This window comes from Anolis sagrei, chromosome 1 (assembly GCF_037176765.1).
Source record: "Anolis sagrei isolate rAnoSag1 chromosome 1, rAnoSag1.mat, whole genome shotgun sequence".
NCBI classification, from domain to species: Eukaryota; Metazoa; Chordata; class Lepidosauria; order Squamata; family Dactyloidae; genus Anolis; species Anolis sagrei.
This window is the reverse complement of record NC_090021.1, coordinates 112,426,443-112,449,506: the sequence shown is the minus strand read 5'-3', so window position 1 is coordinate 112,449,506 and position 23,064 is coordinate 112,426,443. Positions and strand designations below refer to the sequence as shown.

The 23,064-nt window shown below is 37.3% G+C and overlaps 1 protein-coding gene across 49 annotated transcripts in view; it reads left to right on the top strand.

Annotated features, from left to right (window-relative positions):
* The window catches only part of RIMS1 (regulating synaptic membrane exocytosis 1), a 291,550-nt gene that overhangs the window by 186,357 nt on the left and 82,129 nt on the right, over positions 1–23,064 (top strand). For 17 of the 49 annotated variants that reach the window (XM_060752859.2, XM_060752857.2, XM_060752858.2 and 14 more), the window contains 12 exons: positions 1,276–1,311; positions 2,156–2,268; positions 4,358–4,491; positions 5,716–5,887; positions 6,137–6,293; positions 8,165–8,236; positions 10,655–10,811; positions 11,219–11,344; positions 16,386–16,448; positions 17,964–18,041; positions 18,532–18,645; positions 20,115–20,204. In XM_060752859.2, coding sequence (XP_060608842.1) covers positions 1,276–1,311; positions 2,156–2,268; positions 4,358–4,491; positions 5,716–5,887; positions 6,137–6,293; positions 8,165–8,236; positions 10,655–10,811; positions 11,219–11,344; positions 16,386–16,448; positions 17,964–18,041; positions 18,532–18,645; positions 20,115–20,204 — 1,312 coding nt within the window. The remainder of the gene's footprint in view (positions 1–1,275; positions 1,312–2,155; positions 2,269–4,357; positions 4,492–5,715; positions 5,888–6,136; positions 6,294–8,164; positions 8,237–10,654; positions 10,812–11,218; positions 11,345–16,385; positions 16,449–17,963; positions 18,042–18,531; positions 18,646–20,114; positions 20,205–23,064) is intronic. The other 32 variants (XM_060752876.2, XM_060752887.2, XM_067467897.1 and 29 more) reach the window with 14 other exon arrangements.

The window sequence follows — 23,064 nt, the reverse complement described above, 5'->3', positions numbered from 1 at the left end:
TCCTTTCTCTGCTTTGATAGGAAACTGTATTTGTCCAAAGATTCAATTCTGTAATATCCAGTCTGCTAGTGGTGTCATTGGCTAAAACTTGTTTTGCCATCAGTGGGTTTAACCTACAAAGACTTGGCCCTTTATGCAGAGTCTTAAAGTGAGATCTGCTTAGATGACATACAGGACTACCCCAAAATGCATGGGATGAAAAACAGTGGTAATTCATAATGTCCCGTGATGTTATTTATAATGTTGGATGATCATAGTTGTCTGATAAGAGTACAGTTAGTTCACTATTCTCCTTGCTCAGTGTACATCTCAGAGTAATTCTGCATGTTGATGGGTGGCATTCCCACTATTTCTAAAGTTCCACCTGAAAACTGAGGTTGTTGAGAATTCTTTTTTCTTCTTGTACAGTACAATTAGTACTGTACAATTTGTAAATTTGAGCATTTAGCAGTATTAGTATCTGAATGCCCTATTGCTCTTCCCCTGCTAGGGAATAGTACAATAGTATATGACAATACAATATCAATATTATATTATTATATTCGAGTCCAGTTTCTTCAGTGTCCCCAATCTAATTGATAGCTTTAAGATATAAGAATGTATGGTTTATTTTGGCTTTAGAATGATTAAATGGTGTAGGTTATTTGTAGTGCTTGATAATATTTCCTCAAAGAAAAGCCATTCTCACAGATACATTACTTACTATAAATGGCATGAGCTTATGGAAATAGAGAAAAATGCCTCAGAGTAAATTGATGGAAATTTGTTGTGTACCTGGAGAAATTCAAAGAATTTTTAAATGACATTTTCTGTGCTTGCTTGCCTTACTCCCTGTGCAGAATACTACAAACCAATGCCACACTCATCAGCTCAGTTTAGCCCAAGGGGAGAGTAGCCAGGTTAAGATCTGGGGAGGGTAGCCAGCTTTTTTTCTCCCATGGTAAGCCCTGAGCATGTTTTCTCAGGACTTCTTTTTCCTCTATACAAATACAGTTTCCGCACTACAGCAACATTATTTCTGCATTTTCATGATTAGGGGTGAGTGGGATATTGAGCTTGAAAAGGAACTTGTACAAAACATCACAATAAGTTAAAATTGATTTTCCTGTCTTATCAGTTTCCTTATTTTGTTTTCACTTCTATTCAAAGTTAAACATTTTGTTTGAAATCATAGTGTTTTATTGACTTTTTCAATAATTTTCATTTTTTTTCTATCCCCTCCCTCCCTATCTTCCCCTCTGTATTATTTTTCTTTCTGCCATGGTGTTTTTAAAGTTTCTGCAGCTATGGAAAATGGGCTAAAAAGGGAAGGTACTATGCTCCTTTTCTTTTCATTATTATTGTTGCTGTTATTTTCGTTAGCGGAATCATTTGGCCTTCACTTTATTCATACTAAAAGAAGGATTGCCTTTCTAATGTGACTGGTCAACCAGTGATCTAGGAGAATATTTAGATTGTGGGCCACATGCAACCCAAGGTCATGTACCCATCCCTTAAGTGTCCCTTTCTCGGGGGGGGGGACGGGACGCTGTACCCTGTTTGATCCCCCCTTCAAGGTAGTATCTGTCTAAACCTCAAAATTTTGGGGCTTGTCAATTTTTCAGGGGTGGGTTGGGGGCACAGGAGCTTATGGATGTGGTTGGTTAGTAGGGAATCACATGAAAGACTGATGTCATCAATAATTCTAGCCCCTATATAGGTTAATATTCTTGAAGAGGTGATTCTGCGGTCACGTTTGAAGTTGAATTAATATAATATAATATTATTATAATATTATAATATTATATTATTATAATATTGAATTAATATAATATAATATATAATAATATAATAATTTAATATTCAATTCAAAAGCCCTTTGTCTCACCCTGGTCATTCCACAGATATATAAACCCCTTTTTTCCCAGCTCCAGCAGACCTCACCTCTGAGGATGCTTGCCATAGATGCAGGCGAAACATCAGGAGAAATGCCTCTAGAACATGGCCATATAGCCCGAAAAAACCCACAAGAACTGAGTGATTCCAGCCATGAAAGCCTTCGACAATACATTGAATTAATATTGTCTAGAGGAGCAATAGCAGTAGTACTAGAAAATCAGCATGCAATATTCATAAAATGGATGTGTTTTGTTTCCACCCCCAACCCCTTTCTTAGGTTCTAGTTCATTTGAATCTCAAAAAATGGAACGGCCTTCAATCTCTGTTATTTCCCCTACTAGTCCTGGAGCCCTAAAAGATGCCCCACAGGTTCTACCTGGGCAGCTCTCTGTAAGTAGAAAATTATGTTCACAGTGGGAAAATACTTTTTTTGTGGTTATGATATATATCATCTTCCTTGTTCAATTGTGATTTTTAAAACTCCCCATAGAAAAAAAAAGTGACTGCAAGGTTTCACTCTTTACATTGTTTTGTGTCTTCCTACCATTGACAACACATAGTTATAAGCAAACATACATGTGAAGTGGGGGGCAAATTTGAGTCAGAAAGATCAAAAGAGAAGATCTCTTTTGCCACCAGATCATCAGCAAATAGTCATCGATCACTACTGAATGCTTCCCTGGTAGCCATTTACTGATCCAGAACAGTATTTTGATGACCAGGGTTTGTCACCCCAGGAGCTCTCAACAAAATGACATTGCATCACACATTATCATGGAGTTTGGGATGGTTGTGATAGAATTTAGTGTGATAGTTTGGAGGAGCTCCAGCAAAGGTAACAAATTTAGCCCGACTTTCTTTTCCTCTTCCTCTAATGGGGCCAATTTTTTTTAGACATGTTCTAGTTGGGCAAGTCCACTTGCATCAAATCCTTGAACTAAACTGTTGAAATAAGGTATAGGGAGAAATTTTATTGTTCAGCATTTGTACCTATAAGCAAATATATACTTGTCGCTTTCTGGTTGTGGATTTCATGCTGTGAACAGAATCTGACCTTTACCCAGTTTGGCTCTCTTGCAGAATGATGTAGATGCCTACATGTAGGAACAGACTGATCATTTGCAACTGCATGAATGATCCCCTCTCCACAATTTTCTCATAATTCATTTCATATTTTGAGGATAAGGCAATATACTGATATTTCTATCATGGTGAAAAAATATAGCTTCTGAAATTGAACAAATAAAGAAGAATGTATGGGTGAAAATATTGTCCTTCACTTTAAAAATATGTCATACACAAGGCCATAGCCAGAAAAAATTCAGGGAGGGTTGAAAATGGGGGGGGGGGGTTAGGGTCATGCTGAAGCAAAGAGCACAGCAGGGGGCAGAGCAGCCTTCAATAGCCTGCAGTTCCGCCCCTGTCAACCACCTCCACCTAGTCTGGCCTCCTTAATGAGAGAATTCAACACCACCACCACCCCCCCCCCCAACTTGGTTGCTTCACTACATTGGCTATTGCTGCAAGTAATGACAGTGTGAATAAATTGTTAATATTTGCTTGAGATAGTGCTTGCAGTTCTGGAGGGACTCTTAATTTTTTGCATCTCATAGACTTAGCATGGGGATTTGGTTAACCAGTTAAAATTCATGAGTAAACCAGTTTTTTTAACAGGCCTGTTCATACATGCAGACTAACCTATGTACAGAACATATTTTATATTATACTAGAAGTCCCCTGCCATGTGTTGCTGTGGCCCAGTCTGTGTATATGTGTTTTGTGTGTGTATATATGTGTGTATATATGTATATATGTGTTTGCACATATATATGTGGCTTTGAGTATGCATTGTAATTTATTTTTTTGTTTTTTTTAAGTCTCTTCTGCTATGTTTTTCTGTGTTTTTATGAGTGATGGTCACTCATTGGCCTGATAGGTATATTGTATCCAAATTTAGTGTCAATTCGCCCAGTGGTTTTTGAGTTATGTTAATCCCACAAACAAACATTACATTTTTATTTATATAGATTTGGAAAGGAATTACAAATCTGTAAGGTCTGTCATGAAAATTCATGTTTATCATTCACATAGCCACAGAGCATCTCAAATCATTGTGCTCCTGATGGAGTTAATCCACATACATTCAGATAAGAGTTATGGAGAGCTGTTACACAGTATGATCCATTGTGATTTTATTCTCCTGCTCAGATGTTCCATTGAGCATGTTTTCAGTTCTAAATGTGTGTGTGTGTTTGTGTGTGTGTGTGTGAGAGAGAGGGGGGGGGGTGTTTTGGTGGTGGAAATGTATGAGTCTGTCATGCTGCCATATTCTTTGTGCTAGTGGTAATTGGCCTCTACTCCCAGTGATCATATTGCCATCCCAGTTCTAGGTCTATAGGTTTGATAGGATATAAATTGAGGATATGAAGAGGATATGAATTCAAATAAATGCATTTTAAGTCACATTTATATTTTTTAGGTTAAACTATGGTATGACAAAGTGGGACATCAGTTAATAGTGAATGTTCTTCAAGCAACAGATCTGCCACCTAGAATAGATGGACGACCAAGAAATCCTTATGTGAAAATGTATTTTCTTCCAGACAGAAGGTAGTAGTTCTGGTGTAAAATCTGATAGATGTTAAAATGTGCATATGTGTCATAAAGATTCATATAAGCCATAAAAAGTTATGAATAATACCATATTTAAAGTAATTTATGCTTACTTAAGACGGTCCCCAGTGGAGACTAAAGAACCAATTATTAATGAGAATTAGTGACATCATTTTGATGAATGCAAGAACTCCAGTCTCTCCTACAAAATAGTAAGATATCTTGAATACAGTAATCCCTTGCTACTTCGCGGTTTGCTTTTCGCAAACTTGCTGTTTTGCGGTTTTTCCTTTCTGAGGCCAACGGGCCTCAGAAAGGGAGGCTAGTGTGTGGGTCATGCCTGAGGCGCGGCGGGGAAGGCTTGCTGGTCACAAACTGCGGTCTACTGCACTACCACAGCCTTGGAAGTGGCTCCAGAGGCTTTTATTGGGTGGATTCAGCTCTCAAAGCATGTGCGCATGAATGCTTCTTATATATGCCTAATGGAAGTGGAGTGCTTTCTAAAAATTGCTGCTCAACTGAAAGATTTTGTTTATAAGGTAAAGGAAAAGAGTTATGTAGTGTATAAGTGTGTGGGGAGGGTTTACATATTTATAATGTATAAATATTAAAATAAATATAGCATCCCTACTTCGCAGATTTTCACTTTTCACATGGTGCTGAAATGTAATACTCACGATAAGTGCGGGAACACTGTACACATTCCTTTCCCCCATCCTTATGGGTACAGTTTGTTTTTATATTCCTTTGGCCTTTTTCATGTTTCCTAGACCAGTTGGATATGGTCACCAAACAGTCAACTGATGTCCCTTGCAACATTTAATAGGTGATTTCTAGATAAGAACTAGTCTTGTAATGACCCCATATGTTTGTCTGTCCATAGTAATTCATAGACTGGAGGATTCTGAATGTTATAGTCTAAAAGAATAATAATTCCAAGTTCTGGACTCCTTCCATTTTTCAAGTTGTTGCCCCACCTAAAGTGGCTGCGTATCAACCTGTGTCTCCTGTTCCAAGCCTCCGCTTGGGAACATAATGTGATGGAGCAGCAAAACTGAGTAATGGCCCCTTTGTTCATTTTGTAAACCTCTTGCCAATGGGCAAAAGCCAAAGCCCTAGAGCCAAACCAACATCAGCACTCTGTTCTGAAATTTGCAATGTGAGATGACAATTGAGATGACTTGCTTTCTGCACCATGATTTACATTATTGTTTTATGTTTCAGTGATAAGAGTAAAAGAAGGACCAAAACAGTAAAGAAAAGCTTAGAACCAAAATGGAACCAAACATTTCTCTATTCACATGTGCACCGTAGAGATTTTAGAGAACGGATGCTAGAAATAACTGTCTGGGATCAGCCACGAGTACAAGAAGAAGAAAGTGACTTTCTTGGAGAGGTGAAAGAATGTGTTGACATTGTAAAGTAGTTATATTTTGAACATGTAATGGGATTTCAAAAGGCTAGATCTCATTGTTGGTCTCAATTAGACTATACCCACTTAATCAATTAGCTCTTTTAAGGGGATACTTATATAAGATCAGCTGATTCAGTGGATCTACTCTAATTAAAACCAACAATCAGATTTAGTCCAAAGCATCTTATTTCTCTTGTTTGAACTAAGAACAAGCTTTGCATTTCCCCATAGATCCTGATAGAGTTGGAGACAGCACTTTTAGATGATGAACCACACTGGTATAAGCTGCAGACACATGATGAATCCTCACTACCTCTGCCTCAGCCATCACCTTTCATGCCAAGGAGACATGCTCATGGTGGAGAAAACTCTAGCAAAAAATTACAAAGTAGGTCCAGCTCTCCATTTCCTTCTTGCTCGTACCTTTTGCCTAATTACTATGGTATAAAATTATGGTGTGATACAACTGAATATTATCTTCAATGTGTTCTTTAAAATGTGTGCTTCTCCAAAATCAATACACATGAAAATAAGTGAACACCTAGGAATTAGGCACATGCTTCAAACGTGAGTGTACAACATCAGTGTTGTCCACTTAGTGTATCCTAAGTTGATTATTGGTAACAGAATGTGGATGCAGTCCCTTGACTACCAGGGACTCACATCTCACTAAATTCAACCAGTAAAAGGTAAAGGTTTCCCCTTGACATTAAGTCTAGTCGTGTCTGACTCTGGGAGGTGGTGCTCATCTCTGTTTCTAAGCTGAAGAGCCAGCGTTGTCCATAGACCCCTCCAAGGTCATGTGGCTTCATGACTGCTTGGAGCAACATTACCTTCCCCCAAGAGCAGTAACTATTGATTTACTCATATTTGCATGTTTTTGAACTGCTAGGTTGGTAGAACCTGGGCCTGACATTGGGAGTTCAACCCGTTCCCTTGATTCCAGCCACCGACCTTTCAGTCGGCAGATTCAGCAGCTCAGCAGTTTAACCCGTTGCGCCACCGAGGGCTGAACATTATATAAAATGTTTCAGTTGATTAAAAGGTCCAGAATACTTCAGCTCTCAAATGTATTTAGAACTTGAATGTATTTAGAACAAAAGAGTACTTTCATGGGAGAAGAAAAAAGCAATTTATAAAAAAATGAGTATAGATGCATACTTTAAAAAATGAAAGCAGATAATGTAAAACTGTGAATTCTGAGTTATCAAAAGATAGTGATTACCATTCATATGGTAACCATTGTTGTAGGTGTGTAATCGTATAGAATTACAAACACCGGGATTGTGGCGCAGCTGGCTGAGTGTCAGCTGCATTAAAGATCACTCTGACCAAAAGGTCATGAGTTCGAAGCCAGCCCGGGCTGGAGTGGGTGTCCAGCCATTGTGTAGCCCATTGTCGACCTTTGCAACCCGAAAGACAGTTGCATCTGTCAAGTAGGAAAAAAAGGGACCACCTTGTGTGGGAGGCTAAATTTAACTAATTTATGAGGCCATAAAGAAAGAAGACTCCTGGGAATGTGGAATGCGGAAGAACTTCATCGGTGTCGTTGATGGACGATGAAAAGCAGCAGCTCCCCTGGCGGCCAGAAAAAAGTTAAATAGCCTTTGTGTGTTAAATGTTGTTTGTCAAACTGGCATTGAATGTTTGCCATATATGTGTTTACTGTAATCCGCCCTGAGTCCCCTGCGGGGTGAGAAGGGCGGAATATAAGAACTGTAAATAAATAAATAAGTAGATAAAACCGAATAGCTACCAGTTCAAGGTATATTATCCAGTTTTCATTTTTCCTAAAATCACAAGTTTTTAAAGCAGTGTCAGCATTTGGAAATGCTTTTGACAGCCATAAGATGAAAACCTGTAACTTGAGGTATACTTGTTCTAATACAACCTGCTCTACTTATTGTTGTTTTCCTTTAAGTCATTTATGATTTATAACATCCTCAAACTCTGGACCTCATGGCAGACCCTTAGCATCAGTTTTGCTATACCTTTTTGTTCTTCTGTAGATATGTCAGGATTGCCATTTCTTTTATTTTAACAGACACTTTAGTAGAGACACTATTTCCAGAGATAACAGCACGATATCTTTAAGATTCATTTTATGATTGTTTTCTTATATTATTAGTAAAAACTTTTATTTAAATTTGATTGTAACCCATATTTGAATCTCCAGAATGACTGGCATTTTAAAACTTATTTTAACCCTTTACAAAAGAACCAAGTATACAGGTATCTATTTGCCTTACTGTTGCACAGGATCTCAGCGAATCAGTGATAGTGACTTCTCAGATTATGATGTTGAGGATGGTATTGGAGTAGTTCCTTCAGGTGCGTGGGTGAAGAGCATGGTCCTACATCCTTTGCTTTTACTTACCCCCCTCCCCTAGTTTGAATTTTTTAGATGTTCTTTTTTAAAAGACGATGAATTGAGAGATGATACTGTTTAGAAAATAGTTTGATTCATTATTCCATGGTGATCCTTTTGTGACAGGTGCACCATCTTAAATTTTGTTTCTTAATGAAAAAATATCCATATTCTCCTTCCCCTGTGCATTTGCTGTGCTCAGTGTGGTTTACCACTTTTTAAAGAACAATAAAGTACAACAGAAATTAACCAACCAACCAAAAATACCAAAAACAAAGATCGGATCTTTCCTACATCTGGATATATCACGAGTGAAGTTTGCTTTTTGAGAATTTTTCAATATATGTTCTGTATATTACAGAATGTTCTGTATATTACAGAATTTCTATCTGAAATACGATTCATTTTTGTCACTTTGCTTATTGCCAGACAGGTTCACCATGAAATATATTGAAAATGCATGGTTTTATATTAAGTGCATGAAGCATGCCTGTCTCTCTTGTAATTCTCACCAGCATTCATAAGTTATCATTATCCTAAGTGTAAATGCAGAGTAAGGTCCTTAGTGATTGCACTGAGACAGAGATGGCAATCTTAGATCACCATTGTGCAACACTACCAGTGGCTCTATTAATATTTCATTGATTATCACCTGATCAAGAAAATCTGTTTTAAAATGTTCAAGTAGCTATGCCAGGTTAGTATTGTAGTCAATATTATTCTGCTGGTGTATCTTTATATTCCTCTCTTAATATGACCAATCAATATGGTACAATTTATCTATTGATACGAATTCACTTTCTATTACTTAATCAAAGGAATAAAAAAGACAATAACATTATTTTAAATGGTGATTTAATAATCAGGGGGAAAGAGCTATTTCTTTGGCATAGTACTTGAACACAACTAACTTTTTTTTTTTTTTTGCAATGAACACAATTAACCCATTAGTTTTAGTCATGAATTCTGGATAATTTCAGCTGCATTTTGTCTTATGCTAATGAACTATCCTATGTGTCAGTATATCTAGACATGTTAATCCCAATGGATCCAGAATGTCTTTCCATTACAGCCTGGAGTGTTTGAATGAAAGCAAAGTATTTTCATTTCCTGTACTCTTATATATTATGTGTCTCAAACCTTGACCTTCACTAGAAGATGAGTGTTGTTTTAACACAACTAATTAAAACTCTAAAAGGATTTCCCCCTGTTTGGCATTCTGAGGAAAGTTTTTTGCAGTGTGACACACACCCTCTTCCATCCAGCCATACTAACGTATGAGAAAAGTGCATGCAATCTTGCTTTGGGTGTCTGTCAGTCTATTATATCTGGTTTATGGTTTCCTTTAAATTCAACAATTCCCTACCACTGAGTCTAGGGTTCCCTAAGAACCAGTATTGCCTGATCCATACATCAGTTCTTTTAATGAAGGGAGAATTATATCAGCATTTGAAGTCTTTCTTAAATCACCATGCATTAAGTAGATCGCAGAGTTGCAAGGAGAGTTGTCCTCAGGATTTATTTTTGCCTGTTGTTGAGAGAGTGTGTGATTTTAGTATTTTTTATGTCCTTCTGGATAAAGAGGGATCCATCATAACATTTGCACATGGATAGTTTTTCTTGAGAGAGGAAAGAATGGTAAAAGGCATCCAACAATTAGCCATTTGTGAGTTTTTCTGAGAGTGGAAAACACCGTTTAAGGTTTTCCTTCATATTATACAAGTAATTTGCAGTTTGGATTACATGTAAGTACCTTTCTGTTAGACTTGGTTCTTTCTGCCTATCCAGCATTGTGATGCAGTGCTAGTCTTCTCACTCAGTCACGATTTGGGAAGCCTTTCTATAAAATCAAGGGCAGATCAAGTTTTAGGAACAATTTCACATTCAGCCATATTGAGTCCAATGACCTCAATGCCATACTCATGTTTGCAGGTAATTTAAATGAAACTTGAATATAGGCATCAGTCCTAAAATTGCTTTCTCCTATGTGATTATGTGGATTACAGTGATTTTTATCAATACATATTTTTCTGTATTCCAGCCAAAGATGCAAACGTTTCATTTAAAAATACTGAACAGTTGAAAAAGTGACCTTTGTGGCAAATAATATCTAACCCTTAGGTATTATATCTGTTCCTGTTCACTTTTTCACCTTTGGGGATTTTTCAGTCTGCACGTAAAGTCTCCTGTATGTATGTTTGTACCTTTTCCTCTATGTATATTTATATAAAATGCTGTTAGACTTGGCTGCATGATATTTCAGGATTTTCAGTAGTTAAATGGTAACTACCTGAAAATCTTACAACAAGCAAAAGATGTTTCCCTATTGAATGTTGCCATTGCTAACATGAACTAACTTTGTTTTGTTGCATTTTTATCAGTAGGTTATAGGTCTAGCACTAGAGAAAGTAAATCTACAACGTTAACTGTGCCAGAACAGCAAAGAACAACCCATCATCGTTCGCGATCTGTTTCTCCTCACCGTGGTGACGAACAGGGCAGGACCCGTTCTCGTTTACCAAATGTGCCATTACAGAGGTAGGCTTGACAATGTAGCTGCTTTCACTGTGCATCCGTATTGGGCACAATCCAGTTGCAAGCAAGCACCTTTGAGTCCTCCTGATTGTAGTGGGAAAGCTACAGTGTAGTGAAATTTCTCCCTCCCATTGGAATGAAGTAGACTTCAGAAGTGCTAACTAGTACTGAATTGGAGCCATGTACATGTTGGGCAGCTTTACACAAATTCTCTCTGTGTGTTCATCACACCATGGAATCAAAAGTGGCCCCTCCCCAGCTATATGGCTTTGGTGTGTGTTGGGAAGTGGTATCTCTCACTTATACCCATCTTCTGCAAAGACAGTTTTGATTACATCAGTAAGAAAACTTGAAGTATGCCATTCAAGAATCAAAGCATCATGTTTATATGCTTCTGTATACACTTCTAGGAGTTTAGATGAAATTCATCAAATGAGAAGATCACGTTCTCCAACTAGACACCATGATGCCTCCCGAAGCCCAATTGACCGCAGGTCCAGAGATATGGATAGTCAGTATTTGTCTGATCAAGAAAGGTATGGGCTTTTGTTATATCTTAACAATCTGAATCTGCAGCAAAATGTGTATTTGGAGTGGGCACTGAAAATACAATACCGCAATAGTAGATGGAAATAATAATACCTATAACATTGCAAATACCACTAACAGCACAAGATTTGTTTGTCTTTTGCTTCGAAGTCTGATGTTGTTATAAGATGAAAGGATGCTCTCTATCAGTTTGAAATCCATTTTTAACAATATTTTTTCTGTTTTTCTTATTTTACTAAAATAAAATTTTGTACAAAAGTAAAAAACGCAAATAAAACAGGATTTGGGGGTGGGGGTGGGGGTTATTTAACAATATCTTTATTTTCATGACTTGGTCCTTGTCAAAATAATTTTAACCTTTGGGCTGTCATGACCAGAACGCTGAAACATTTTATTCAGTTAGGATAAACATGTTCTAGGTTTGAAAAGAACACATATTTTGTATGTATGTAGGGCTAGTGCAAAAACATTGATTTTGGTAGTTAGGCAATTCTTTACCAAATTTGCCGAGTTATAGTGCCACAATGCATTTTTCAATGCATTCTTTGATATGTTTATCAAACCATACATGTGTATTTCCTACAGTAGGGGTTTAATAACATGACTATCTGCAGAAGTTGAATGCCATCTGCAACACAATATGTATTGCTTAGGCTGTCATCGCAACTAGGAAAATGCTTTCATTTCCTTTATCCAAAATTGGATCAAATGTGGTTTTTCTCCTGAATGATTCTCCTATGCTTTAGGTACAATTGAAAACACTGTAAAGTTTATACTGTAATTTTTATATATGTGTTTGTATGTGTATACACATTTGAGTACACTCATATGTATTGCTATGCACACATACAACACATATGTTCCAGCCTCTTCATTAGGATGTCATTGCCAACCTAAGACTTCTTGGGTTCATAAGGTCCTTCTACATTACAATAATCCAGATTATCAAGTCAGATAATCTGCATTATCTGCTTTGAACTGGATTATCTGAATCTACACTGCCATATAATCTAGTTCAAAGCAGATAACCTGGATTTTATATAGCTGTGTAGAAGGGGCCTTAAAAATGGTTCCTTCCCCATTCCAACCTTTCCTGTTTGTCTGGAATTTTGCAAAAGCCACAATTTTAAAATGTTTCCTTCTAAATTAAAGGCAGTTGTTTCTCATCCCACTCTTTCATCACAGTCAGTTGAGTGAGTAGTCAATTGGGGCAAGCAGAAATGTAAATTAGACTGACTTTACTTTCAGCCAGGTGGATTCTGGTGGGGAAAACAACCAGGAAATTCATTGGGAATAAAGCACTAGCATAAGAGTATTTGAAAATGAGGAATAGGATAAAGAAAACGATTTACTACATTATCCTCAATTTGTTAAAACTGTTCCATTTTCTTTAACCACTCCTGCTGTATACTGGTTTCACATATAAAACATTGTTACTTTGTGAGGAATGTGGCACCAATATCCTGCTAACAGTACTAGTCCTTTCTATTCTTTACTGTTCTACTCAATAGATGTATGAATTACAAATTCTGATAATTTTGTTCTTGTATATATAATTATGTTTTGTCCTGCGGCTAATAGCATTCCCAGATAATTTTTGCACATGAATCTAGTTAATATTGGTTAATATTTAAAGTTTTCTCTCTGTATTGACATAGTGTTTAGTAGATTCCCCCACCACCACCCCCTTTTCAAATTATACAACTTCATAAAGAAAAGAAGCTGAAACTGGACAACATCCAATGGGAGCCAATCAGAAAACTAAAGGAAACATGACTCAAGGTGTTCAAAATGGCTGTTTTATTAGTAGAAATGCCCAAAGCATTTCAGCTTGATTGTACTCTTAAGGCTTTCTTTAGAGGACTATTTAGATGCAAACTTTAGAACTATTAGGAAATCTCATACCAATACTGAATTATATCAGTAGTCAAGATTATGGTGTTGATTATAGTACTGAAATAGTTCCTTCAGATTTTTAAAAATAATTATAATGATTGCCACTCCAGACAAGCCTCGTATTAAGTGGCCCATGTAGATGGGCCCCAGAACAACAACTTTTGCAATCAATTCTTCCATTGTCACTGCTTCGGTTTGTTTTCAAGTTTGAGCAAACAGTATTCTTGCTGCTGTTATCATGCATCAAGGAAGCAGGTATTGTGGATAAACAACAGGATATTTACTATCCAGTTCTTTATTCACAACCTCCAGCAAAAATATTTCTGGTAACACTACAAAATCTGTCTTAAAAGTATTTGAATTGACTTGTTAATATTAGGGTAGTTCTACATAGACTGAAAAAGTAGGCTCGATCTAGTATCCTAGCCTCTGGATTGCACTCACTTGGCAGCTTAGTTGGGACTCCCTCAACTGCCTTGGAGGCAGCAGGGAATCCCCTCTATAGTTTGGCGCCACTGGGCAGGGATCCTAAATTTCACAGTTGCTCTGCCCATGTCACAGCTGGGGACAGCTGCAACTCCCACACCTACCGTATCATTTATGTTCTGGCTAACATCAGCTAGAACTCGGGCTCACTTAGGTGGATGGAAGGGAGAAAAGTTAGGCAGGGTGTTGCAGTTGTTGCCAATTGCAATGCAGGGAGAAGGAATGGGAGGGAACTGTCATGCTGTGCCCCAGTTCTGGGTAGGAACCAGCCCAGCTGTCTTGACACCCCTAACATGAGGGAGAACGTGGATCTTGGATCAGAATTTGGGGTTTTTCTTGAGCTAGCTTAACTCAGAGGAAGGCCACATTAAGTTTGCCTTCTTCTGGGTTAGCTGGATCAGCCCCATCTGGTGTTTAACAGCCACAGGGCTATTGTAAGGTCACTTTGACTTCAGTGATCAGTGTAGATGTGCTGTTAAGACATCACTTTTCACTTCCTTGCAAGTTCAGCACATGTGGAAAAGAAATTTCTACTTGTCTTGACAACTCCATGTTAGATTTAAAGCATTTTATATGTTTTCACTAGCTTAATTAGAATCACGGAATCACAGAATCATAGAGTTGGAAGAGACCTCATGGGCCATCCAGTCCAACCCCCTGCCAAGAAGCAGATTTTCTTGGCAGATTTTCTGTTAATTATTACACAAGGCACATTTTATACTGTTCGTCCATATTTTTCCTAAACATCAATTTGACCATTCAGCCCAAAATTAGGCCCACTTTGCCATGTAACCTTTTACGGGTTCATCCTCTGTCTCCAGTTTAAAAAGTTTTATGTGCTTTTTAAATTGCATGACCATTATCCTTACACAGTTATGAATACAAATCATCTTCAGTTGCTGGATCTCTCTTATTTTGATCAAATCTCACTTTAAGTTGCAAATTTGAAAAGCAATTAAAATCTTTACCTTCTTGATCAGTCTCTTCCTACATGTAGGGAGTCAGCTACCTTTCGTTCCCCTCCCCCCTATCCCCAGTACTTACCCCTTGACCCTTCCCGATCCCTTCCCCAATCCTACACTGCCCCCCCCTCCCACCCCTCTCTTTCCCCACGACACAAACCGGCTCAAACTTTTCCCACCCTTTCTATCTGGAATGTTGTTCCCCCTCTTTCACTGTATATTTCAAAAAGAACTAATAAAAATTACAAAAAAAAAATCTTTACCTTCTTTATAAAGCACATTTCCTGATTTAAGTTCCCAGCTGTCATTTTAAAGTACAAAAGATCTTCCTAAAAGAAACATTTCCAATTTCAACCCATTCTTTCCCAACAAAAGCTTCTTGTGGGAAAGTGGCTAATGTTATCTTGGGAAAAACCCTCTACACATATTTATACCAGACTCTTATAAGAGTCTTCATTTTAAAAAGAGAGTGTACATTAACTTTATTGTGCCAAATGTACTTCCCAGATCTGAGATCATGACCTTCATATTCCTTCAGCTTCTGAGATGAATATTCATTTACCCAGATTTACTTTTCTAGTAAGTATTTTGAGAATTCCTGGTTCAGAAAATTCAGAATTAGCCCCCAGAGGAAAGACTTAAAAGTAGGCAAAAGTCAGAAGGCACTGAGTTTTTCTACTGATAAGACAATCAGTCTTTGAGCACCTTGAAATGTGTCTCCTTTTCCTTCTGTAGGCATCTTCATGAAGAACCAACAAGATTTACTCTAGTGGTTTTGGAAATGTATGTTTTATAATGTTTGTCATATAGGACACATGGCTGCATATTCAATTTCCAGAGCCATCTAGCAAACTTCAGTTCTTCTCTTTGTGTTTCTTTTTTGGCATAACTTTAAACATTATTTTTAGCTTTTAGGGATGTGAAAAAACTTATTCTTGTGTAGAATGCATTGATTCCTATGAGAAAAATAGTAATTTGAAAATATTGTCGTTTTGCGCAGAAAACACATACAAGTGGGTTTTTTTCTGTGTAAGGAACCTATGCAAATGTATACAAGTTCTGCAAATGCAGATGCATGCACAGAAAAACAAGTTTCGTTTTCCTCTGTGAATTTCCTGTTAAACAAATGAATTTGTGCAGGAATCAACACATTTTCTAGAGAAGAGAAGCAGGTGTATTGTGCATAAATGATTTCCCCTCAGTGAAGTTCTGAGGTTTGAATAGTGCTTGAAAACTGAACAGAAACCGTGGAAAAATAATTCCTGAAATTACGTTTTGTTTTTGTCACACTGGAATGAAATAAACAAAGATTAAGTGACTAACAATGATGCTTTGGGAGTTGGAGCATAATCCTACCACTGCTCAGTTATGAGTGGCATGTCATTATATTCCTTTTCCCTTAAAAGTACTTTTCTTGGCTGGACTTTAAAACTGCTTGAAGTGCATAGGATTTGCTCAGCCTAACAAAAGGGTTGCAGCATTGAGACTGGCTAAAACGGTCACCAGTTTTATTGACATTTAAAAGAAGTATTTCAATATGTCTCAGTCCTATCAAGGTAATTATCTCAGTTCAAGCTTTCTGGTTCATTTATTTATTTTTCATTTGCATATCACGGCATAATTCATGCCATTTAATGCTTCATATTTATATCTGTTTCATTCATCGTCCATCCTGTCTGTGCAGTGAGCTTCTTATGCTGCCCAGGGCAAAACGAGGAAGAAGTGCAGAGTGCCTACATACCGCCAGGTAAATACAGGCATTTGGTAACCGAAATTGCTTATGAATGGTTCTGGTGTATGTGCTTGTTTGTTTTTCTTTTCTTTTACAAGCCATTTGTCTCCCTCTAGAAATCCTGTAATTCTGCATAAGCAGCATTGCAGGTGAACATCTATGCTTATTTAAATGCTTACATATCACCATTCGTGAATAGGAGTAATGTGAGGAGTTTAATGTGGAGCAGCTGAACAGACTGGAATCAAACCATTTGAACAAGGTTGCAGAAGGCCTTCAGATGCATGGCAGAAGTTTCATTTTATGTTTTAGTTATTGATTTCTGTTCCTTTTTCTAAAAACAAATATGTTTTAAAATTCAGTTTTGTTCTGTGTTCTCTATACCCTGATACTTTTGCATGCTAAATTAAATGCCCCCTTCTATTGAGAATCTTTGTGATCATGGAAACCTTACAGCATAAATAAACTTCTGAGCATCAAGTGGAAGTCCTTGTTTTAGCAGAGGAGGAAAAGAACAGATAACGTTCTTCTCCATTAAAGAACAGCATCAACAACAATAATGCAGTTTGAAAATGGCCTGAAATCCCACCAAGTTATCCCAAACCCACAACATAAAAAGTAAATGTTGGGTCACTAACCTGGAGAAAGATAGGAAATGAATGAAATAAGCAGATGCTAGATAGATCCCCTGCTGGCACAGTGGGTTAAACCACTGAGCTGCTGAACTTGCTGACCGAAAGGTTGGTGGTTTGAATCCAGGGAGCGGAGTGAGCTCCCATTGTTAGGCCCAGCTTCTGCCAACCTAGCAGTTCGAAAACATGCAAATGCGAGTAGATCAATAGGTACCACTTCTGCGGAAAGGTAACAGTGCCCATACAGTCATGCCAGCCACATGACCTTGGAGGTGTCTAAGGACAAAGCCAGCTCTTTGGCATAGAAACTTGTGCACAACTAGACTTAATATCAGGGGAAACCTTTACCTTTAGATAGATATGTATTCTTTACACTTGTCCATTAACAATATTCCAGTTCTTTTTAGTACTTCATCAGAATGATGCTGTGCCCTATCGCTCATCAAAGTAACACATTACAAGTAAACTCATTCCACATAATGTTATCCATAAAAAAATCATATTAGTCGTATTACTAATGGGCTCTTTGGATCTTTGTTAAAGTATAAATCACAGTTTTGCAGACGGATGAACAGGAAGTCATTACCCCTTGGTACAAGTCAAGCTACAAAATGCCAAGTTATTCTGGCATCTGAGACAGACATTTTCATTAGTCACAGAGTGCTCTTCAAGTAACTGGGTAGATTTTCCCATCTCCATCTATTTAGTGCAACTTTACTTGTTTCTTAAGATCAAAACAGTACTGGAATAGTCCATAATATTCTTTAGGAGTAATACAAAAATGCTATATTATAATTTTAACATATTGTTAAGCATTATTTCATCTTTGTTTGCATGTTTTTGTTTCTTGCATGGACCTTTTTTTCTCCCTTCCCTTTTCTTTTCTGATCTACTCAAGAAGTTCCGTAAGGCATTATAAAACACTGCCACCCAAGATGCCTTTATTAGAGAATGGCACTTATTGGAATATTTATAGGTAAGAAACCTGTTGATGACAGACCAAATGGCAAATACATATTTGGGATGGTGGGGGGTCAATATTCCGGATACATAAAATATGGGGATAATAATATTTAGAGGAATAACATTCTGGCTGTATTATCATTTCTTACCATATCAAGGAAAACACCATAAATGCAACTTGATTGCACTGGTGATGAAAATATTCTTGTAACATTATCTCTTATAGAAGACAAGTATTCGTCTCAGAAATAAAAGCCTGAAACTGCAGTTCTAAACATTGCAGTCCTAAACTGTTGAATATACTGAATTTTCTTCTGAACAGATATACTCAGGGTTGTAGCCTTATGTCCCAAATCCCTGATGTTACTTAAACCACATTAAGATTTCCAGCAATTTTATGTTAACATCATTATCTATTTTTGTTCTTTCTTTTTCTGTGTGATTTCTATATTGTGTGAAACTTATATTCATTTCTTTTTCACAAATTATTTTGATCTGTGAAGCTCAACTCTGCCTGCATGTGTTAAGGCCAAATCTGTGCTTAGTCGGGATGTTTCACTTCTGCGTAATTGCCTTAATTCACGAATACCGAGATTTACAGATGGGCTATTGTTTAGGTAAAGTTTCAATTGAAGTATCATTTCCTAGGCTTGTTAGTTTGGGATCACATGTGCCCCTCATTGTAAAGTACAGGCATACCTCTCTTTAAGGCACTTCACTTTAGAGACCTTTGCTCATTCAGAACTGTATACAATACTGTGTAGTATAATATAATATACAGTATAATGCTATACAATATTGTATAGTATTGCTGGCTGGAATCCTCTATGGCAGTTAAGAATGCATAGCCTTAAGTTATGTACTCATTACTGTTGTATTCACAATCCTTGCATAGCTCCTAAATTAGGTATTATATAAGGACTGGGAAAGTTCTCCAATCCATATTTACTGGGAAACAAAAGTTGTGATTGACAGGAATCTATTCCCCTAGCAATTGGGAAGCACCTGGAGGACAATCCCTCACCCCCAATAAGAGATCTCTACTTTTCAAGGGGATTGCAGCAGGGACCTTTTTCTGCCCATGGCAGTGGAGATTGCTCACACAAGAGAGTGAAAATAATAACCAGGCACTTAGTGAGCAATGGAAGACTGTCATCCACAATATTCACTTTAAAGCAATTGTCTGGAATTGAGCCTGTTGTATTAGTGGGGTATGCCTGTAGTTTTTTTTTCCCTATCATTTTATGTTGTAGTACATCTGAAAAGAAATAAAGTTTTAAAGGTGATCTTGTGTTAGAGTTTCCTTCCCATTTGTTCATGAATTGATACTATTCAGTATCGCTTCCCACTGCTGAGGTGCAGTCTTGCCTATAGAAGCCAACCAAATGGACTTCATGGGCTCAGTATTGCAGCCTTAGGGCACATCTACACAGACTAGGTAATGTGGAATGGAAGTGGTAGAGGAAGAAGTCAAGGAAACATGCACCTGAGTTTGGCTCTGACCCAGTTCCAGGATCTATATTATGAATGATTTCATGGCTGTGGAGAATTCGTTCCCTCGCCCCTCTCAGTACCCTTGCCTTGATATGAATGTGTGGATTACCAGAGTGCTCATCCCTTAATCAGTTTTGCTACATTATGTGGTTTACACCTATGTGCATTGATTCACATTATGGGCCCTATTTTGGAGTATACCGTGATTCTGCTTATGCTGGTTGAAGACATTCATGCATCATGCCACATTTATTAAAGCACTGTATTTCTGATACCTTCAATTCAAGTTACATGGTCAGTGTAGATGTGCCCTTAGGCATCCTCATTCTTCAAAGCAACCAAATTCAAGCATTTGCTTTTAAGTTTTATTGTTGTTGTTATCATTATTTTACAAATCTTGGCATTTTTTCATCTGGCCAGTTCATTATATCTTTATTAAACCATTGTGACTTGACATCTTATGTAAAAAGAACATTACCTTATGATTTTATATCTAACATTGTATTCCTTTCTTTGTTTTCTTTTTGCTTTTCTCCTCTTCCTCCTCCTCCTCCTCCTCCTCCTCCCATTGGATGCAATGCACTGGCACTAGTGAACTGCAGCCCTCGCTTGACAGGGCTAGGAGTGCTAGTACCAACTGCTTGAGGCCTGATACTAGTTTGCATTCACCAGAACAAGAAAGGTATAAAATAAAGAATTGTCCATTATTTGTCATCTGTGCTGGTGGTCTGTATCAGTTTGTTAGTTTTTTTCCATGTCAATCTTATATTCATATGCACATGTATTATTCATATCAGTTTTGATATTTGTAAATATTTTTTTCACTCTGTCGTCATAAATGTCATGCCAGTTGTAGGTTGATGTTGCTTACTACAGCTTTGGCTTCTTCAGCTTTCCCAAGCCTGCCCTCTAGTTCTTCTGTTTCAAGTCTTGCTTTTTCTCTCACTCGCTTTTAAACATCAAGCTAATGCCATTGTTTGCAAAAGTCCTCAGTATGCTGATAATAACATTTCAGTGTTAATTGAGATAGTTTTATTGAACAGCACTTGTTATTGTTTCACCATCTAACAAAGTGGGCTATAGCCTGTAAAAGCTTACTTCCCAATACATTTGTTAATCTGTAAAGTGTTGCAAGACTATTTTTTTTCACTTCATTGTCGCTGTCTATAAGCAAGAGTTGTTCATATTCAAGACAAATAATATTTCACTTGGAGTTTCTAGCTATTCAACAAATATGCTTTTTGAGAAGTGAAATCTTGCTGGGCAAGAGAGGCCCCTTTCCACCAAAAATTGACACAATCCTTGTGCCCTTGAAAGGAACGTTGGGTGTTTTTCTTCTTCTTCTTCTGATGCTTCACAACTATTTTAAAAATGTGGCTTACTTTTGCTTATATGAATACAGTTTTTTCCCAGTAGGTTATCTAAATAACAACTTGGAGTTATTTTATAGATGTTATCGCTACAATCTTTCGGTAGATTTATGGTTAGACAAACCATGGGAACATCTTAGAGAAAAAGACAAAGGGTTTTAGGGAGCAGAGGGAGGCATATTGTGATATGACTATTCTTTCATTCAGTTTAGGACAAAGAGGCATGCAGAATGTATACATTTTAGATAAATACATTTATTTGCTTTCCAAGACATCAAAATCTAGCCTAAAACAGAGATGTGACCAGAAAGTTGGAAAAACACGATATCTAGGTGAAAGGACTTAATTTACAAAAAAATATTAATGTCACAGGTTTTTTTAAATTTCTTGCTGTCTGAAAATATTCCTGTTCAACATGCCCAATGTGGTTTAATTATAAATGATGTAATGATTTTCTAGCAAATCCTGAAAGGTTTATTTAAATACAGGGGGTTATACATTCCTGTTCAAGTTTACATTCTTTAGACAAAACTGGACCACCTTAGGGACATCACAACTAAGAAATGTCTTGAAGGTACACACCAATGTATCTCACCTTGAAAGTAATAGTATTACATTGGTATAGAAGTTTAATGATCCTCCCTCCATCTTTAGCACAGAAGAAGGACAAAAGTTGAGAAAACAAATACAGAAAAGCTAAGCAGCTGAAGAGCAAACAAAGGAATTGGATTGTTTTTGTTTACAAGGCAGTATGTTGTTACTAAGTACATTGGAAGGGCACTATGTTCTGGTGCAAATGAATTAAAAGTGAAAGAATTGCACTAGGCTTTGCTGTTTGAAGGTTTGTTTCTGAGTGCCAACAACTCTGAAAGCGATTGGCATGAATCTGAATTGTGTTGAAGTCTAGAGCTATAGCAGAGTACAGATGAGATATTGCCTACATCTAATAGTGCCAGGTTTTAAAAATAGCAATAAGGGAGAACAGATTGGACACTCAGAAAGTAGCCGGTTCCTAAATACCAAATGAAAATGTTCCGTTCCCTGAGCTTTGCATTTTTCCTGTAACATTAAATGTTTGTCCTCAGTAATAAAATACATTATTCACACATTTTTGTTTTTACACATCAAAATATGGAATTTTGGGCATGTTATGGCCTATATAACAGGGAGAACTTCCCAACCCTCATGGGTGATATTCCTTATAATAAAGGATGGCTGGCAACTCTACCCACATCTGTGTGAGACCTAAACAGGTTTCTTGCAGCAGCCACACACAAACAACCAAACCTGGGGAGCATCCTTTTAATGTTGATTCGTGCTTTCCATGAACTGGGACAACGTGGTATGGATCCTGTGCTATGAGCCAAGAATATTTTGTCTTTTATCTAGATTTAAATCTTAGCTGGTGAGCTCTGAAAGAAGGATCACTTTCCACAAAGAACTATTTTTCTATCTCGTGGCTATCCAGTACATTAACTAATTCTAATGAAGGGGAAACTGCAGTCCTTCCCTTGATTGTTCATATTTTACTACTCTGAAGAAATAAACATCAAAAGGCGAATAGAAGGTTCCTGCTATTCCTGGGGTATTTATTTTTCTTGCAAACCTCGGAAGTCATCTTTAATTTCATTTGTGAACTGGAAAAGCTTGACAAGAAGAAATAGAACTTTTGTATAGTGTGTGTGAAAGGGTGTGTGTTTGTGTGTAAGAGGAAATTAGAAATGTTGAAATGTTTGGCTGTGGCTTCCATTTAATTTTTGTAAGCTGTGAAATAACTTACGTTTGCTGATGCATCACTTCATTGATTTCTATGACTTTACCTCACAATACATTGCAAAGTTAGAGACCCTTAAGAGTCTCAAATAAGACAAAGCCATAAGAGATCACATTATTATTGGGGGGGGGGGGTTAATGCAGTCCTGAAGGCACTTTTGTAGCACCAAAACAACCCAGTTTTTCCCCCCAAAGGATATATTTTTAAATAATTCTAGGATTGTGGTCATGCATTTTGGCTCTCCTAGATAGTTCTAAGAGAGGCTTCTTCGGAACCATGAAGTAAACGAATTGGTAAAATAATATATAATCAAATTAAAATAGAGGTAGCTGTCCCAGCCCTATTAGAAAACTTCATCACACTGTTCTAGAGTCAGGCTCATCTGGAACAACCAGGCC